Below are 17,958 nucleotides of genomic sequence, written 5' to 3'. Positions count from 1 at the left end.
TACTTAATATTTTAAGTAATACAGATTATAAAAGTTAACTCATTATATACTTAGAATATTGGACATGAAGAATTTACATACTTTAAAGTTCTCTGGAAGACACTGAAATGCTAGGTATTCACATATGTGCTATAAAGTTGATTTCTGGAGGCTAGCACTGTGACATAGTGGGTAAAACCACCACCTGTCATGCGGTATCCTATATGGGTGCCGGTTCAAGTCCTGGACGCTCCACTTCCAAAGCAGCTCCTTGCTAATGTACCTGGGAAAGCAGTGGAGGATGGCCCAGGTGATTGGGCCCCTGCACCCACGTGGGAGACCTGGAGGAAGCTCCTGGCTCCTGACTTTGGCCTGGCCCAGCCCTGGCTATTGAGGCCATTTGGGCAGTGGGTTAGCGGATGGAAGCTTGCTCTCCCTCTCTTACTCTCCCTTCACCTCTCTCTTTCTGCCTCTGCCTCTCTGTAAGTCTGACTTACAAATAAATAAATACATCTTTAAAAAATTGATTTCTGTAGTTTAGAGGCAAAAGCACTTATAAAATTTCTTATCAAGTTGACATTAATCACTGGTGTAGCTTTTTAACTATGACCTCTATATTAGATATAATCTTACTTGGAATAACCATATGCTATGGTTTGAATGTGGTTTGTTCCCCAAGGGTTTACATGTTGGAAGCTTGGCCTTCAGAGTGGTGATGTTCAAGTAGCGTGGAATCTGTGAGGTGGGGCCTAGCAGCAAGTAATTAGGTCACTGAGGTTGTTATATAAGAGCAAGCCTGGCCCCTTCTGTTTTTTTCTGGCTTCCTGTCTCACCATGTGACATCTTCCTCCTGTTCCTCTGTGATGTTATTTGCCATGATGTGACACAACCAAGGAGGCCTAGAAAGAACTGGTACCATGCTTTAAAACTATAAACTAATAGTAATCCATTATTCGTACTTTGGAAATTTATATTCATTAAATAAAAGTTAAAAAAAATTAAAAAAAAAATTGAAACAAACAAAAAAAAAACTATAAACTAAATAAACCTCTTTTCTTTATGAATCATTCAGCCTCATGTATTTTATTATCTCAATGGAAAACAGATTAATATACCACAATATTTAAGAACCTGTATGAAGTTCAGTAATTTGTTCATGTTTTGAATTAATGAGATAGTAACAGAAAATTCAACAGAGAACTAGAAAAAGTACTATGGTTTATAATTCAACTCATTTACATTGCAGAGCATTTAACATACAAGTGGTTAAGGGGATATTTTATAAGGTTGAGGGAAATTAGAGGAGGATTTCTTCTCAATAGTTAATAGTAAGACAGAGAGAGCAAACTTTAAATACAATAGCATTATTTACCCCATCCAATTTTTACTTTGTGTGCATGGATCTTTCCCTTTATATATGGTTTTGTAGGGGATCCAGGTTTATCTGGACAGGTAGTAAATTTCACTTCTCCACTGGAGTTACTTCTTCCTTCCATATTGTAGGCAAAGATCTGTTTGAATAAAAGATATTTTGGTTGGCCACTGGAAATAATCATATGACTTGAAACTGCATACATAGTTTGCACATAAAAAACAAGTTGAGTGAGTATTCTTGAGAACCAGATGCAAAATAAGAGGCTTAATTTCAAACAGCAAAGACACTCGTTTTTTCTCTAGTGGAGTGTATAATTTTATATTACAAAGATGATGGAGGCCGGCCCTGTGGCATAGTGGGTAAACCCACTGCCTGCAATGCCAACATCCCACATGGGCACAGGTTCTAGTCCCGGCTGCTCCATTTCATATACAGCGCTCTCCTATAGGCTGGGAAAGCAGTGGAAGATGGCCCAAGTCCTTGGGCCCCTGCACCCATGTGGGAGACCCAGAAGAGGCTGCTGGCTCGTGGGTTCAGATTGGCCCAGCTCTGGCCATTGTGGCCATCTGGGGAGTGAACCAGCGGATGGAAGACCTCTCTCTCTCTCTCTCTCTCTCTCTCTCCTCTCTTTCTCTCTCTCTCTCTTCCTTTGCCTCTCTGTAACTCTGCCTTCAAATAAATCAATAAATAAATCTTTTTAAAAAGATGATGCAAATTAAAAAATTATAGCCACATACCCTAAATTTGTATGTAGTACTTCTCTGAAGATTTCTTACAGTACATGAGAGGTCTTCTCCATTGTATTTAGGTTTAAAGCCTAATCCCTGGAAATGAACCACAATGAATTTAGGAATCAGGCAGACCGGGGTAGAGCATTTCTTAATGTTTGCTGCTTTATTTAAATCATAGTAAAATATACATAGCATAAATGTTCTCCCCATACAAATTGACTGGTTTGTACAGGGTTGAAAGTTAGAATGGAATGAAATAGTTGCTCACCCACATCAGGAATCCAGGAATATGAGGAAAGGGAAAAATTATGTTCAGGTGCTATAGATCTGTGTGTCTACCCAAGATCAGACCCAAAGTTGAATACACTAACACATTTCTCTGAGTATGTATGTTACAGTTTTGCTTCTGTTGCTTCTAGCTAATTTGCTGGGATTTGGCCACTTTCAGATCTCCCTGTGCAGGCCTGCCCAGCCCAGGCTCCGCCTTGGCTCCATTCAGAATAGAAAGACTAAGGAATTAGGTATTGCCTGATTGAACTTATTGAGTAGAAAGTAAATCCATCAAATTAAAAATGTTTCCAAGTGTGAAACACATATAAAAATTTACCTAAAAATGAGGTTGAAGGTTAAAGTATATAAAACGAAAACTTACGGATCCCGCTTCCTCCATTTCCAGAACATAAGTAAGACTGAGATTTGGGTTTGTGTTAGCCGGGGCACACCATTCTAGTGACAAGTTACAGATTCCTGCTGCTTTCAGCTTGGGAGGTGATGGTGCTGGAGGCATTATTCCTGATGTATGGAAGACTGCTATTTCACTGAAATCACTGAAAATAAGTTAAGGTGGAAAAATTAGTTTCAGGTTCTTATTTAAGTATAGATTTTAAAATATTGCAAATAAGTTAGTGTACCTCAAGCCAAAGTTATTTTTGGCAGCTAATCTGAATGAATACTTTGTAGAGGCATTCAGTTTAAGAATCTTGTGCTGTTTCATAGTGCCCGTATAACAACTTTTGAAGTCTTTGCCTTTGCCCTATTTTAATAATATACACAAAATTAGAACATTATAAAATGCTGTAATTCATCATATTATTAATAATAATTCACAAAAAAGTTATTAAAAATAAAACTATACCTCATCCCATTCCAAAAGGAAGCTGTTTATTTTAGAACCATTATCATTGGAACCCTAAAAATATCAAAGGGAAAAAAATTGTGATGGGCTGTTTTTACACGATACAAAAAGGCATACATATACATATGTATGTACTTTCATTTTTTAAATTTTATTTAAGGTATATAAACTTCATGCATTTCTTATATGCATAAATTTAGGAACATAGTGATTCTTCCTGTATATATACAGTTTTTTAGAGATTTATTTAGTTATTTGAAAGGCAAAGTCACAGAGACAGAGGCAAGGCAGAGATAGAGGTCTTCCTTCCTCTGGTTCACTCCCCAAATGGCCTCAATGGCTGGAGCTGAGCCTATCCAAAGCCAGGAGCCAGGAGCTTCTTCTGGGTCTCCCATGCAAGTGCAGGGGCCCAAGGACTTGGGAGATCCTCCACTGCTTTCCCAGGCCATGGAAGAGAGCTATATCAGAAGTGGAGCAGCAGGGACTCAAACCGGCACCCATATGGGATGCTGGCATTGCAGGCAGTGGCTTCACCTGCCATGCCAAAGCGCCGGCCCCTATACATTTGAAATGATGTAAATTACTGTAAAGTTTAAAACTGTAGAAGACATGCCTAGGTACTGTGTTTTGTTGTGTTTTATATATATATATAAATATACCTCACAAATAACTAAATTTATTTTGCAGAATTGCTACTTCAATTTTTACTAATTTTTGAATTTCTTATTGACATCTCAATTTACTTGATGCTTGATACAGATATAAAGAAAAAGAAGAAAAAATACTGGAGAAATAGGTTCAGATGAAGCATGCAGAACTCTGCATTTAAAATTCAAGTCATAAGGGAACATTTTTAGATCATGAAAACATGTTGAGTTGCTTTTGCCAATAAAATCCTTACATTCCATTGTAAATTCAGGCTGCTCTTGGATCTGTTAATCAGTGTGGGTGGAAGTGGAGGGTCCGGTTCGCAACCTGGTGTTGAGAAGCTAACCACTTCAGACACAGTTCTTTGTTGTGAATCTCTGATGGTAGTAACTCTAAAAATGTAATGACAATTGTCATAAGCTTTCAAATAGTTATCCTAAAATACATACTAACTGCAAACTTGAACTTTCAGGTACATTTCCTAGAGCTAATTATAAAATACTAACAGCAAAATTGAGTCACTGAAGATAACGACTTCCAAAGCACCTTCTCACCTCTTCTAAATAAGAGAGAGTGAACTAAATCCGGCTTTGGAGGGGGTTGTTTTGACGTTTGAAGGAAAGGCCACTTTGCCAGGAAATAGCAAGACTGACTATCAGAATAGTAAGTTGTGAACTGATATAAACTGGGAGTCTGGATGGCTCTAGAGTAGGGGAAGGTTGTGTAGGATGGAATTCTTACCTTAAGAAATAGTCCATGGATGGCTGTAGATCAAGTAGGGTAAATGTAAGTCCATTTCCACTGTGAAGACAGTAATCTTTGTTAATAATGGATCTTATGCATTTTTAAATTTTATTTTATTATTATTTTTAAAAATATTTATTTGAAAGTCAGAGTTACACAGAGAGAAGAAAAGACAGAGAGACAGAGAGACAGACAGAGAGAGAGAGAGAGAGAGAGAGAGGTCTTCAATCTGCTGGTTCACTCCCCAGCTGGCCACAGTGGCCGGAGCTGTGCCGATCCAAAGCCAGGAGCCAGGAGCTTCTTCTGGGTCTCCCACTCGGGTGCAGGGGCCCAAGGAGTTGAACCATCTTCTACTGCTTTCCCGGGCCACAGCAGAGAGCTGGATCGGAAGTGGAGCAGCTAGGACGTGAACCAGTGCCCATATGGGATGCCGGCACTGCAGGCAGTGGCTTTACCTGCTACGCCACAGTGCCGGCCCCAAGCTCATGCATTTTTAAAAGCTATGTAGGCAGTTCTAATCTTATATATTCAGCTGACAAAAAAGCACAATTCTCCTTAAAGTTTGGGTAAATTTAATCCATTTTATATGCACACAAAACAATGATATTAATAATTCAAAACACTTCATTTGCATGCCAAATTAATAACACTTTAAGAAATGAAAATTTGGGGCCAGCATTATGGTAGAGTGTGTTAAGCTCCTGCCTGTGATGCCAGCATCCCATATGGCGCCAGTTCAAGTCTTGGCTGCTCTATTTCCAAACTAACTCCCTGATAATGTGCCTGGGAAAGTAACAGAAGATGGCTCAAGTGCTTGGGTCCCTGCACCCATATGGGAGACCCAGAAGAAGCTCTTGGCTCCTAGCTTTGGCTTGGCCCAGCCCTGGCTGTTGCAGTCATTTGAGGAGTGAACCAGCAGATGGAAGATCACCCTCTCTCTGTAACTCTGCCTTTCAAATAAATAAATAAATCTTTTAAAAAAGAAGTAAATTTTTGCTATTTTACCACTGTGTACTCTTCACACTATAATTGTACAGATTTGCCTTTAACAACTTAGTTTAAGTAATGTAGAATAAAAAACCTTAAAGATACCATGTATCATGCATTCAGTCACACAGCAATTTTGCTGGGGTGGACACCTATCTGCTACAGAAAATAGAGTTTCCACACTTTGTCTTCCTAAGCAACCTTAGTCCCCTAAGGTTACTCTACCACCTCAAGGAACTCCTTCAAGCTGTAGGTTCTAAAATAATCTCCAGAAAAGCTAAAAGATTGATACTTCTAAGCAAAGACCACTGAGGATGATCAGAATATAGGCAGTATATTTTTATAAAAATTAATGATTTTGTAAAGTGAATGATAATACCAGAAAAATCACTAGGCAAATTAATGGAAATGCTAATTTTATAAACAGCTTTTCATCACATTTTACATATTCCTGTCTTCCTACCCAATATAAAAGATGTGTACTATAATTCTTAAATTAAAATTTTTTTAACTGACATTGTAAAACAAATAAGATTTTACACAATACATAGATAATTGCATTCAAATTTTCACTTTGAGTTTCAGAATCAAGATAACAAGTTGTAGCAAATAAGGTTTAAGGTGTGTTATGTTTTTTAAAGTACTTACAGATAGCTCCATAATCGCTGATTTACTGCCTAATTGTTTGGTGAGCCTGGGGAATTTTCTTTTTTCTCCACTTGAGATTTCCTTCCCATCGTGCTTCTCTCAGCTCAGATTACATATTCCTCTCCAACCCAGAGTTGTTGGGAGTGGCTAGATGTGATCCTGTTCTGTCCTCCACTATATCCTCCCTAGTGCTGATTCTATCTTTTGAGCACATTCTTAAGCTCATCTGGCTAAATAGCCTCTACCTTATAACTAGCTCCTGTAGCGAGATTCTCAGGAAAGCCCAAGTTCTAAATTCCCATTGCAACATAAATACCTTGTTTGTGTACCCAAATACACCATAATATGAGGCTTTTTTTCTTAATTGCCCAAGTGAGAAATAAAGAGAGGGAATTGGAGGGTTTCTTTTCTTCCCTGAGTCTAAACTTGCCTAATAGGAAGTCTATGAAATATAGAGACTGGACTGTTAATATTTAAGGTCTCCCTCAACTCTAAAATGCTATGATGGAATAAATTTTGTGGACCAATCTTACAACCTACCACTATTTAGAAAATTATTGCTGTAGAAAAATGTGTTTAAAACTTGGAAAAAAAATCGCAGAAAAACTCTTATAACTCAATCTAGGTATAACTAGGACTCTGCATTTTCACACAGCATATTCAAATTGAATTATGAGAAATGATTAAAAAGAGAGACACTTACATATATATGTTTTCATATTTTCCGTCTTTACCACTGTTTGAAATTGCCAACTCAAATGTTACAGGAGGTTCAGTCTGATGATATTTCTCAGAGTCATGCAAATTCCATGAAATTATTGCAGATCTTGTTTGAATATCGGAGACCTAAAATAGCAAGAATCCAAGTAGCATACTTAAAAATTATAATTTGTGATTTATGATATAGTCTCCTTAAGTCATTTCTGATGTTTATTATTTTCATATTAGATACTTAAATACTGTGATTAAACAGTAAGCTGTTAATGTTATTGTTAACAAAGCCACACTGAATATTTATTTATTGAACTGCTAAAGGAGACTATGATATTTTAACTAGATAAAGGCTGCAAATTAAAACAATATAGAGAAAAATACCAGTGATTTTGCATGTTTTACAGTGGCGAGGTGAGTTCGAAGAAATATTTAAATTTAGATATTCATTTTAGTTACTTACCACAGGTTTCTCAATATTGAAACAGCATGACTTCCCATCTTCTGTTTTACATTCCAAAAGTAACGAAGAAATGACAAAAACAAGATAAAGGAGTTAGATGTTTGTTATTCAAATACAAGGGTACCATCACTGAGAGATCTGTTAAACAATTACATTAAAATAGATCTATTAAGTAATTTATATTAAATTTTTTTAAAAAAAGGGATGTCTAAAGTGTATAGTATTAAACAGATCCTAACAAAATACAAACAAGCATTCTCAATTTAAATAAAATCATGTGAATGGGTTAGGATCATAGAGTAATTTGCAATGTTTTGCTGATAGGCAATTAGAAATAATTATGTGGAAGGCACATTTTACCTAAGGATAGTAATTCCTTCATGATTTTAGAATGCAGTTTAACTAGGGTTTTTTGCACTATTCAGCCTTAAAGGGCAAGTGCTGTGGCATAGAAACTTAAGCTGCCATTTGTGACACTGGCTTCCTATATCCAAGTGTCAATAACTTCCTGCTAATGCACCTGAGAAATTGATGGAGGATGGCCCAAGTACTTGGGATCCTGCTATGCATTAGGGAGACCAGGATGGAGTTCCTGGCTTCTGGCTTCAGCCTGGCCCAGCCCTGGCCATTGCAATCATTTGGGGAGTGAAACAGTAGATGAAAGATCTCTTTGCTCTTTTTCTTCCCCCTCTCTCTGTCACTCTGCCTTTCAAATAAATAGATAAATAAATATTTAAATTCTGTAATTTGCTACCATATGGGTGAACCTGGAGAGCATTATGTTAAGTGAAAGAATTCAGGTGTACAAAGACAAATACCACATGATCTTCACTATATTTGTATGTGAAATATAATAAAGTTGAACTCATAGAAGTAGAGTAGAATGATGGTTACCAGAGACTAGGGAGTGGGGTGAGGAGGGAGAGAATGGAGAGTTGTTGATTGACAGGAACAAAGTTTCAGATAGGTAGGAGGAGTAGGTTTTGAAATCAACTGCTTAACAGGGTGACTATAGTCAATAACAATGTGTTACATATTTCAAAACAGGTAAGATAGTAAATTTTAAATGTCTCACCATAAAAAATGATAAATGAGGTGATAATTGTGTTAATTAGCTTTATGTAACCATTTCAGATTGTATACATATATCAAAACACCACATTGTACCTGATAAATGTACACAATTATAATCTGTTAATCAAAAGTGATAATAGTGAAGTAAAAAAAATTACAAGTAGGGGTTCAAAGAAGAGGAAATGGAAGCAGAAAATAGCACCGAAATATTTTAAATGCACTGTGATTTCTAAGTATTAGGATATCTATTCACTGGCAATGAAACTGAAATCTATTTTACCTTTTTCCTTTGCATTTGAGGATGGGCTCTTGTTTTGTTTTCCTCCTGATTTCTGTTTGATGTCGCTGACTGTCACAGTGCTCCATTTATTTCTGTGACTAGTCTCAATTTGAGCATAGGCAGTATTGGAAGTACTGGGAACACTGTCAATAGCACAAGTGCTTTGGATATTTTCCGAGATAGAAGTGTTTGGAGCACTGTCAGTAGTAGAAGAGCTTGGAATACTGTCAATAGTTGATGTTCTGGGAGTTTTGTCATTCGTGTTAGTCTTGGGAACATTATTAATGCCAGAAGGTCCTGGAACACTATCACTGGCTGCAAGGCACTGAATAGCATCTGAGGTGGAAGTGCTAGGGATGTGAGCAGTAGAAGAATTGTTGGGAATTTTGTCAGTGGTGTAGGTGCTTGGAGGGTACTCAATTGTGTAAGTACTTGAAGTATTATCCACAGCATAAGTGCTCAATGTATTGTTCACAGTGTAGGTGCATAAAGTACTTTCAACAGCGTAGGTGCATTGAACACTGTCCATGTGGGAGGTACTCAGAGTATTGTCACCAGTGTAGGTTCTCGGACCATTGTCTGCATTGTAAACGCTCAAGGGATTGTCTGCATTGTAGGTGTCTGGAGTACAGTTCATTATATAAGTGCTTGGAGTATCAAAAACATTAGAAAAACCATAAGTTTTGTTTACAAGCAAGGAGTTGTTGTTAAACACATGGTTACTCTTGTGTCCACCAACTTGACGTTGTCTTGGTTTTGTCCTCATATGTTCTCCCATTCTAGTAGCCCTTTCATCAGGTTGGTTATAGTTTCGTCTTTTCTGGGAATAGGTTGCTAAAAGAGACAATGGGATACTGTTTAATAATAATTCTAATTATTATAGTTACATATCTGAAGTTGTTTTTTACCTAACCAACAAAAGAACACTGGTAAGACATGTGTTACTTTAAAAAATTTTTATTAGTTTGCTTTAATACAGATACTAGGCATATGTTTGACTGTTTATAATAAGTGGTACGTACAGAAAGAAAAATACGAGCAAATATACTTTCTCCCTAGGTAGTAACTCCATTTCTAAATATTAAGTTCTTAAGATGATTGTAATGCTGACCCTCCAATATCTTTCATATATTTCCAGTATATGGCATTCATAGCCTAAACATTATTTTACAGTTTTAGAATCTGATTTTATAGACCTAATCAGTAAAATTAAATATCATAAATCACATTGTTATATCAAACTACAGCACACATATATAGGAAACTCTATTTTGCCAAACACACAAATCCCATTATTCATTGAAGTGTTCTTATTTCCTGCTTTTTAAATTTTAATAATTGTCCAAATATGTTAATTTCCATAAACTAAAAATATTTGCTATATAAGAAACATATACTACCATGATTTTGTTGGTACATAAATGTTGCTGGTGGTGGTGGTGGCAGCGGTGGTGGTGGTGGTGGTGGCATCAGCTGCTGTGGCCCTGGCTGTTGGATATAAGGCGGTGGGAATTCTCCTTGATTTGAGGAATACATCAGTTCGGGGGCTTGTGGATACACAGGAGAGAATGGTAGTATGAACTGTGGTACTTGCACTGAAGCAGGCACGGACACATGACAGTCAATTGTCTGAGGCACAATGATAATTTTGCGAATCCCATTTTCTTCTACCACCTAAGATGGAAGACATAATCATACAAACATATAAGAAACCATAAAAGTAAGCATTTTCTACCAATTTTTGGGCTTACATCTTGTGTTAATTTAGAAACCTAAAGCACTAAAAACCAATAATTGAGTTAAATTGTAATATCAAGCAGAAGGCAAGATAATCCTTCCTTTTCCCATGTGTATTATATAGCTTTTAAAGAGGTATTTTCATAATAGATAATACATCAATATATTTTGAAACCATAGGTATAAAAAAAGTATACAATTAAAGGTTTCTCTCCTAGCCCTTATCTATTCACTACTAATAGATAATGAATGTTGGTATTTTATGACTCTTTCCAGAGTTCCTTCATGCCTATACAAGCAAATAAGAATGAAAATTCTTCTTTTCTTTTTTATTACATAAAAGTAGCATTATTTGCACTATTTGATGCCTTCCTTTTTGTATTTAACACACTCTCTTGAAGACTTTTCTTTTTTTAAACATTTTATTGAAATACGGTATACATACCAAGAAATGCACATAAGTGTGTAGAAAAATTAGTTTTTGGTTCTCTGATCACATGCATAACCAATATCTAAATTAAGAACAACACATTTCTATTACCCCAAGAGTCCTCACCATTCCCCTCTTCTCCATTTCCTTTTTTTTTAATGTGGGAAAAAGTATATTGTTATCATGTCATAGTATGATTCAGTGAAGAAATATTTATAATTATATACTGAATGATAAGCCATATGTACAGTTTTTATATTCTTGAAGACCTTTCTATACCAGTACATAGATCTTCCCCATTCTTTTTTTTTATCACAGCTACATAGTGCTCTATTGCTATATAGTTAGTTGTCCATTGATAAGTATGTAGATTGTTTCCAGTTTTTTGTGACTATATTGTAAAAAATACTCTTGTGAATTTATAATTGAAAATTTATGAAAATATATCTTTTGGATAAATTCCTTTTATTAGAACCTCTGGAACAAAAAGTATACACATTTATATTTTTACTAGATATTGACCAATAGATTATTCCATTGAGAAATAAAGGGTACTACAAAACATTAATGGAAAATGAACTTTGATTTTATTTGGTACAAACAAATTTTGTAATCCATGCATAGTTTTTTCATAACACAGATTTCCATGAACTGTGTTGAATACCCTTTGCATTTTATATTGACTTATTCAGCATGCTCTTAATCTCCACATTTGTGTCATAGATTCAAATAAGCTACTAAGGCAAAAAGTAGAAGAAGCAGAAAAAGATGTATTCTCAATTATTAAATTTCCAAGGTCTTGGGATAGTTTATTAATGTTTATAGCAGCCAGAATTTCCTGACCATTTTAGGTGCTTGATTACTATGGAATATTCTTAAAACTGCATTAATAGTCTGAAAATGAAATACTACTGAACTGAAGATGCTAAGTAATTTTACAGACTAGAGCTCATACACTCTCAGAAGTCACTGTTGTAGCAATTGTACTAGATAATTAAAATGGTTTAAAGTATTCAGAAACAAAGAACAGAGGATTAACAAATACTAAGAGATCCAAATTCACTAAGTGAACTTGGTATCATTTATGAGCCAATGTAAGGGAAGTCTGGATAAAAATCAATTGTTTAAAATAATTTCTTTTAAGTTTTTTTTTCTTTTTCTTTTCTTTTTTAGAAAGCTTTATTTATTGGGGCTGATGTTGTGGTGCAGTGTGGGAAGCTGCTGCTTGTGAAGCCATAATTCCATGTTAGAGCTCTGGTTCGAGTCCCATCTGCTCTGCCTCCCATCTAGCTCCTTGCAGATGTTCCTGGGAAAGCAGCAGATGATGGCTAAAGTGCTTGGACCCATGTGGGAGCCCCAGATGGGCTTTTAGATATTTATTTATTTATTTGGGAGCCAGCGCTGTGGCATAGCAGTAAAGCCGCTGCCTGCAGTGCTGGCATCCCATATGGGCGCCTGTTTGAGACCTGGCTGCTCCACTTCCAATCCAGCTCTCTGCTATGGCCTGGGAAAGCAGTGAAAGATGTCCCAAGTCCTAGGGCCCCTGCACCCACGTGGGAGACCCGGAAGAAGCTCCTGGCTCCTGGCTTTGGATTGGCACTGCTGTGGCCATTGTGGCCATCTGGGGAGTGAACCAATGGATGGAAGATTTCTCTCTCTCTCTCTCTCTCTCTCTCTCTCTGCTTCTGCCTCTCTGTAACTCCACCTTTCAAATAAATAAATAAATCTTTAAGAAAATATTTAAATCTTAAGAAAGAGATCTTCCATCTGCTGGTTCATTCCTCAAATGGCTGCAACAACCAGGACTGCGCCAGGCCGAAGCCAGAAGCCTGGAACTCCATCTAGATCTCCCTTGTGGGTGGCAGGGACCCAAGTACTTGGTCCATCTTCCACTGTCTTACCAGGCGAATTATCAGGAAGCTGGATCCAAAACGGAGCAGCTGGGACTCGAACAAGAGCTCTGATATGGGATACTGGCATTACAAGTAGCAGCTTAACCCACTACACAACAATATCAATCCTTAAAGATTTTGTTAAAAGTAATTGCTTTTTAGCGGTGATAATAACAGCAGAGTGAATATATAAATAATATTTCTAAAGTTGTCTTAATCATGTAGTAACATAATGAAAAATGTTCAATACCTGAGACATGTAACCAGGAGGAAGATATATAGGTGGCAAAATACCACTTGGTGACATCAGAGGCACATCAGCAGGCCCTAAAAGATAATTATTATTAATAAATATTGCAATAACTTTAAATAAAGTCCATTATAAGAACCAGTTAATTTTAAATAGTGAAAATCAGCACCAAGCCTTAACAATAGCTAGCCATTTTAAAACTTGTATGTTGTTTACTCATGAAGGTAGATGAGTCAATGAAAATTTGTCATAACCAGTGGGAAATAATCAAGGCATGTAATGAGTACTGGGTAAAATTTGTACTATAAAAATATTGGCAAATTTTACTGCTAATGAAAATGAACTATTAGCCTCTTGGTATAATCTAATTTTTACTTACCTATTTTTTCTCATGTATCGTGTTTATACATTGCATAACAGAAGTTTTACTTTATACAACAAAATATACTTTTATAGTGATGTTACCTAGTAAAACTTAAATCAATTCTCCTTTTAAGGCTTCTCACCAATAACGTGAAATAGTTGTTAGAAAACAGTGTATTATAAAGGAGTCAATGCTACTTATGTGATGCCCTACTATTATAAGTATTCTGTCTTTAAATACACAATTGCATAGCAATTTGAAATACAACACAGAATAGAAACTTTTATATGTCATCATGCTTTTGTTTATCTGAGATTACTATAATTGGTACTTAGTACTAAAAATATATGTGACTTTCAGATCATAGAATGGTAATTTATTTTTAACAATAGGAAATATAATAAATACGAGTTCCTGATGAACTTTACATGGTAGCCATATAAAATCCATTGCTGGATGATAATGTTTTTAGAAATTCTTGAGACACCACAAAATCACTTTAGGATGCACAATTGGCATAAAAACAGAAATAATCATCTCTGTTTGAAATAGATAAAGCTTAACTATTTCAAATTGAGATGTTTGTGTATATATGATAAGATATATAATTATATAATATGTATTTAAGGTATATATATATAATAAAATTATACAGTATCTAACTGTCTAGTATAGTGCTGGTGCAAGCCTGGCACTAAAGAAATAATTGTTGAATATACAAATGGATGAGCAATCTGAAAGCCTCAGCTGTGGCTACAGGAGACTAGTCTAAAACTCTAAGTGGTTATTAATATCTCCAAAATCTGGACTTCTTCAAACTGAATTCTTGAATTAATATCCTTTGATTTTTTTGAAGTACCTTACTCTTGAAGGTCTCAAGGTTAGCAAGATGAGCCCTGGACATTTCATTGATGCTAAGCCCCTATGAGAACTATATTAATTTAAAAGCATTCAATTTGGCTCAAACAGCAAAGGATATAAGTGATATATACTAGTAAAGTCGTTTCACACTAATATTTAAATTCATTCTATCTGACATCAAATAGCATACATCTAATTACATTTCACTGACCTTGTATATTTTGAATGTTCCCATCATTAGACTTGATAGTGAGAGTCTCCCCAGGGTTAACTTGCACCAATATAATCTATAAATAAACAATTCTTTAATGATATACTTTTCTGTTCATTATGATATGAAAAAATCATTATTGCTTTTTGGAATAACATTCAGAGCCACTAATATGGAAGTCTCAAAATGCTCAAAGATAAATGATAATCTGATCAATGGGCCCTTAGGAGAAATTCAGTATACTTTAGTAAGAACAGGTCCTCCCCCACCCCAGTAAAATTTAATAAAGTCATAAGAAATATGTGCATTGGAGTGGAAAGATCAACTTTTTACCTGCACCCCCTCTCCTAAAGCCATAAAACAAAAAAACAGAAAACAAAACTTATCCAAGGATAAAATTCATACTTGTTGTATCCAATATTGTGGAAAGGAAGGCCATCTGGTATACCTCTTGGGATAACTCATCATTTGTGAGTAATTAGTGGTGTACTGGGTTGCAGTGGTAGCCTTCACTTGATAACTCTCCATCTAGTAAAACAAAGTAATTTTAATTTCAATGAGGTTATTTTTTTTCTCAATTCCTTTTGACATGGCATATATCAAACAAAATTGCAAACTAGAAGTACAATCTTTGCTCTTTTTTAAAACTCTGGAGAAGAAAAGTTAATGATCTTTTCACATTCCATATTGAGATAGACGTCTCTTGAATAGATTAAAGAAGAAACAGATGCTAAATGTGAACTGCATCCTTTCTTTTTGGAAACCAATCCTATACAAAGAAGTCATTGCTGCTCAAGCACAGTACTTTTAGAAAGTTGAATTCATAGCTATGAATGAGCATGAAGGAACTTTAGTCTATGTTGCATTCTTATTTTTAACCATGCATCAGGAAAAAAATGTGGATAGTACAGAATTTAAGACACAATTCCAGGACTTCTGAGTTGATCACGGGAGTCTGAAAAAGCAAGCAAATGAGTCCAAAAGGACATTGTCTATGATCTAAGCTGGTGCTAAATGCTTCAAGAAATTTAAAAGGCCTGTAAGGAAGATAAACTAATGTTGGTGAAATATTAAAAACTTTCAAAATAAGTGAGCAGTCATAAAAAGTGACATACTTTTTCCTAAATAACCTGGCCCACCCTAACTATGGCCATGTGCCTACGTGTGTGTGTGTTTGCTTTCTTATCTTATAAATAAACTTTCTCATTTTGGGCACTATTAAAAAAAACCCCAAAAACCTAATATTGAATCCAAGAAAATTTTGTCTATTTATAAAGAAAAAAAGATGCAAAAACTACCCTCACTTGATGCATGGAATCCCCACTGATAAATGGAACTACAAAAATTCCAATAAGGGATCGACACGGTGGCACAGTGCATTAAGCCACAGCCTACAGTGCCAATATTCCATAATGGAGCAGCAGTTCAAGTCCCAGCTGCTCTGCTTCCAATCCAGCTCTCTGCTAATGTGTGTGGGGAAGCAACCAGAGATGGTACTAATACTTGGGCCCCTGCCACCTACATGGGAGACCTGGATGGAATTCTTGGCTGCAGCCATTTGGAGAGTGAATCAGTGGATAGAAGAATTCATTTCTGTTTCTCCCTTTCTGTCACCATATATTTCAAATAAGTAAAATAAATCATTTTCAGAAAAAGAAATTCTAATGAATATGTAAAAGCTTGTACTCATTCATGTCTAAAAAGATGGCTGTCAAAATAAAATGAAATCTTATATTAATCAAATGAAGTCAAAACCATGGCTTAAAATGACAAAGCCTAACTAAATACGCTTGAGAAAAGGCACCTTAATCTCTCTCTCCAGAAATGTTTACTAGGCTGATATTGTTTTATGGCAACATCACAAAACAACCGATGATCTTCATAAATGAAAGTATAACATATAGAGTCAAGGGTTTTTACTTGATTGTTCACTGTTCACTCATGTAAAGACGAAAACAGCTACATTTCACGGCATGAAGAATGGTTTAGTAAACAAGTCATTGGTTATTTGATCCACTCAGATTAAGTTTAAACAACTAATTTCCAATCTATGATGTTAACTGCCAAATAAGACTGCATATTACATAGATAGCTATTAACAAATAATTAGATGCCTTTAAATGATACAAACATAGATATTTACCTTAATTTTCCCAGACACTAAAGCTTAATAACTTAAACAGAAAACAGATCTTCACACCCAAACCTTGAAACTTAAAATACTCTCCAGGTTGAAATATTTACATTTAGATCATACCAAATGACAAAATATGCTGTAATTGTCCGGATCCTTGACTCCATATACACTTGGACAAAAATCAGAAATAAAAATTAGGATTTTTTTGGAGGTGAAGGAAGAGGATACTCAAGAGGGATCTTGCCAGAGATAGTCAAGTCCTCCAAATGAAATGCCCTTTGTGATTCTTCAACTCCTAGGTAACGGTGATACAAAAGAATGTTCACTATGTCATAGCTCTAGTCAGCACCTACAACATTTCTTTATCCAGCTTTTTTTTTATGGACTCTTAGGAGACTTCTTACTTATGAATACAGCTTTTCATAAATTAAACATTGTTTATTTTTTTGAAAAGAAAACTGTTGGGGAATCATAAAGACATATGAAGTGTACCCAGCAGGAAAATGTGTATGTTCTATTAGGTTAGGGATACAGGAAATAATTACTAATTTATTCTTTTTTTTTTTTTTTTGACAGAGTGGATAGTGAGAGAAAGAGATAGAGAGAAAGGTCTTCCTTTTGCCATTGGTTCACCCTCCAATGGCCGCCGCGGCCGGCGCGCTGCGGCCAGCGCACCGCGCCGATCCAATGGCAGGAGCCAGGTGCTTCTCCTGGTCTCCCATGGGGTGCAGGGCCCAAGGACCTGGGCCATCCTCCACTGCCTTCCCGGGCCACAGCAGAGAGCTGGCCTGGAAGAGGGACAACCGGGACAGAATCTGGCACCCTGACCGGGACTAGAACCTGGTGTGCCGGCGCCGCAAGGCGGAGGATTAGCCTAGTGAGCCGCGCCGCCGGCTACCAATTTATTCTTAAATATCGGCCGGCGCCGTGGCTCACTAGGCTAATCCTCCACCTTGCGGCGCCGGCACACCGGATTCTAGTCCCGGTCGGGGCGCCGGATTCTGTCCCGGTTGCCCCTCTTCCAGGCCAGCTCTCTGCTATGGCCAGGGAGTGCAGTGGAGGATGGCCCAGGTGCTTGGGCCCTGCACCCCGTGGGAGACCAGGAAAAGCACCTGGATCCTGGCTCCTGCCATCGGATCAGCGCGGTGCGCCGGCTGCAGCGGCGGCCATTGGAGGGTGAACCAACGGCAAAAGGAAGACCTTTCTCTCTCTGTCTCTCTCTCTCACTGTCCACTCTGCCTGTCAAAAAAAAAAATATTCTTAAATATCTACTAAACAGAGACAAATACCTTGGGGGTAGT

At 36.6% G+C, this 17,958-nt stretch overlaps 1 protein-coding gene across 1 annotated transcript in view; it reads right to left on the bottom strand.

Moving 5' to 3' along the window:
* The window catches only part of LOC100338274 (fibronectin type III domain containing protein 3C1), a 36,318-nt gene extending 21,274 nt beyond the window's left edge, over nucleotides 1-15,044 (bottom strand). The window contains exons 1-14 of the mRNA XM_051827360.3: nucleotides 14,926-15,044; nucleotides 14,521-14,596; nucleotides 13,085-13,161; nucleotides 10,176-10,449; nucleotides 8,776-9,609; nucleotides 7,422-7,462; nucleotides 6,951-7,093; nucleotides 4,610-4,669; nucleotides 4,122-4,260; nucleotides 3,221-3,274; nucleotides 2,997-3,118; nucleotides 2,738-2,912; nucleotides 2,092-2,178; nucleotides 1,352-1,490 (exon numbers count right to left, since the gene is read on the bottom strand). Of these exons, the coding sequence (XP_051683320.2) occupies nucleotides 1,352-1,490; nucleotides 2,092-2,178; nucleotides 2,738-2,912; nucleotides 2,997-3,118; nucleotides 3,221-3,274; nucleotides 4,122-4,260; nucleotides 4,610-4,669; nucleotides 6,951-7,093; nucleotides 7,422-7,462; nucleotides 8,776-9,609; nucleotides 10,176-10,449; nucleotides 13,085-13,161; nucleotides 14,521-14,596; nucleotides 14,926-14,988 (2,284 nt within the window). The 5' untranslated portion in view covers nucleotides 14,989-15,044. The remainder of the gene's footprint in view (nucleotides 1-1,351; nucleotides 1,491-2,091; nucleotides 2,179-2,737; nucleotides 2,913-2,996; nucleotides 3,119-3,220; nucleotides 3,275-4,121; nucleotides 4,261-4,609; nucleotides 4,670-6,950; nucleotides 7,094-7,421; nucleotides 7,463-8,775; nucleotides 9,610-10,175; nucleotides 10,450-13,084; nucleotides 13,162-14,520; nucleotides 14,597-14,925) is intronic.
* Between the last annotated feature and the right edge of the window lie 2,914 nt (nucleotides 15,045-17,958).

The sequence above is a fragment of the Oryctolagus cuniculus genome, chromosome X (assembly GCF_051225735.1).
Source record: "Oryctolagus cuniculus isolate XC-2025 breed Fujian yellow rabbit chromosome X, ASM5122573v1, whole genome shotgun sequence".
Lineage (NCBI taxonomy): Eukaryota > Metazoa > Chordata > Mammalia > Lagomorpha > Leporidae > Oryctolagus > Oryctolagus cuniculus.
This window is presented reverse-complemented; position numbering and strand designations above follow the sequence as displayed.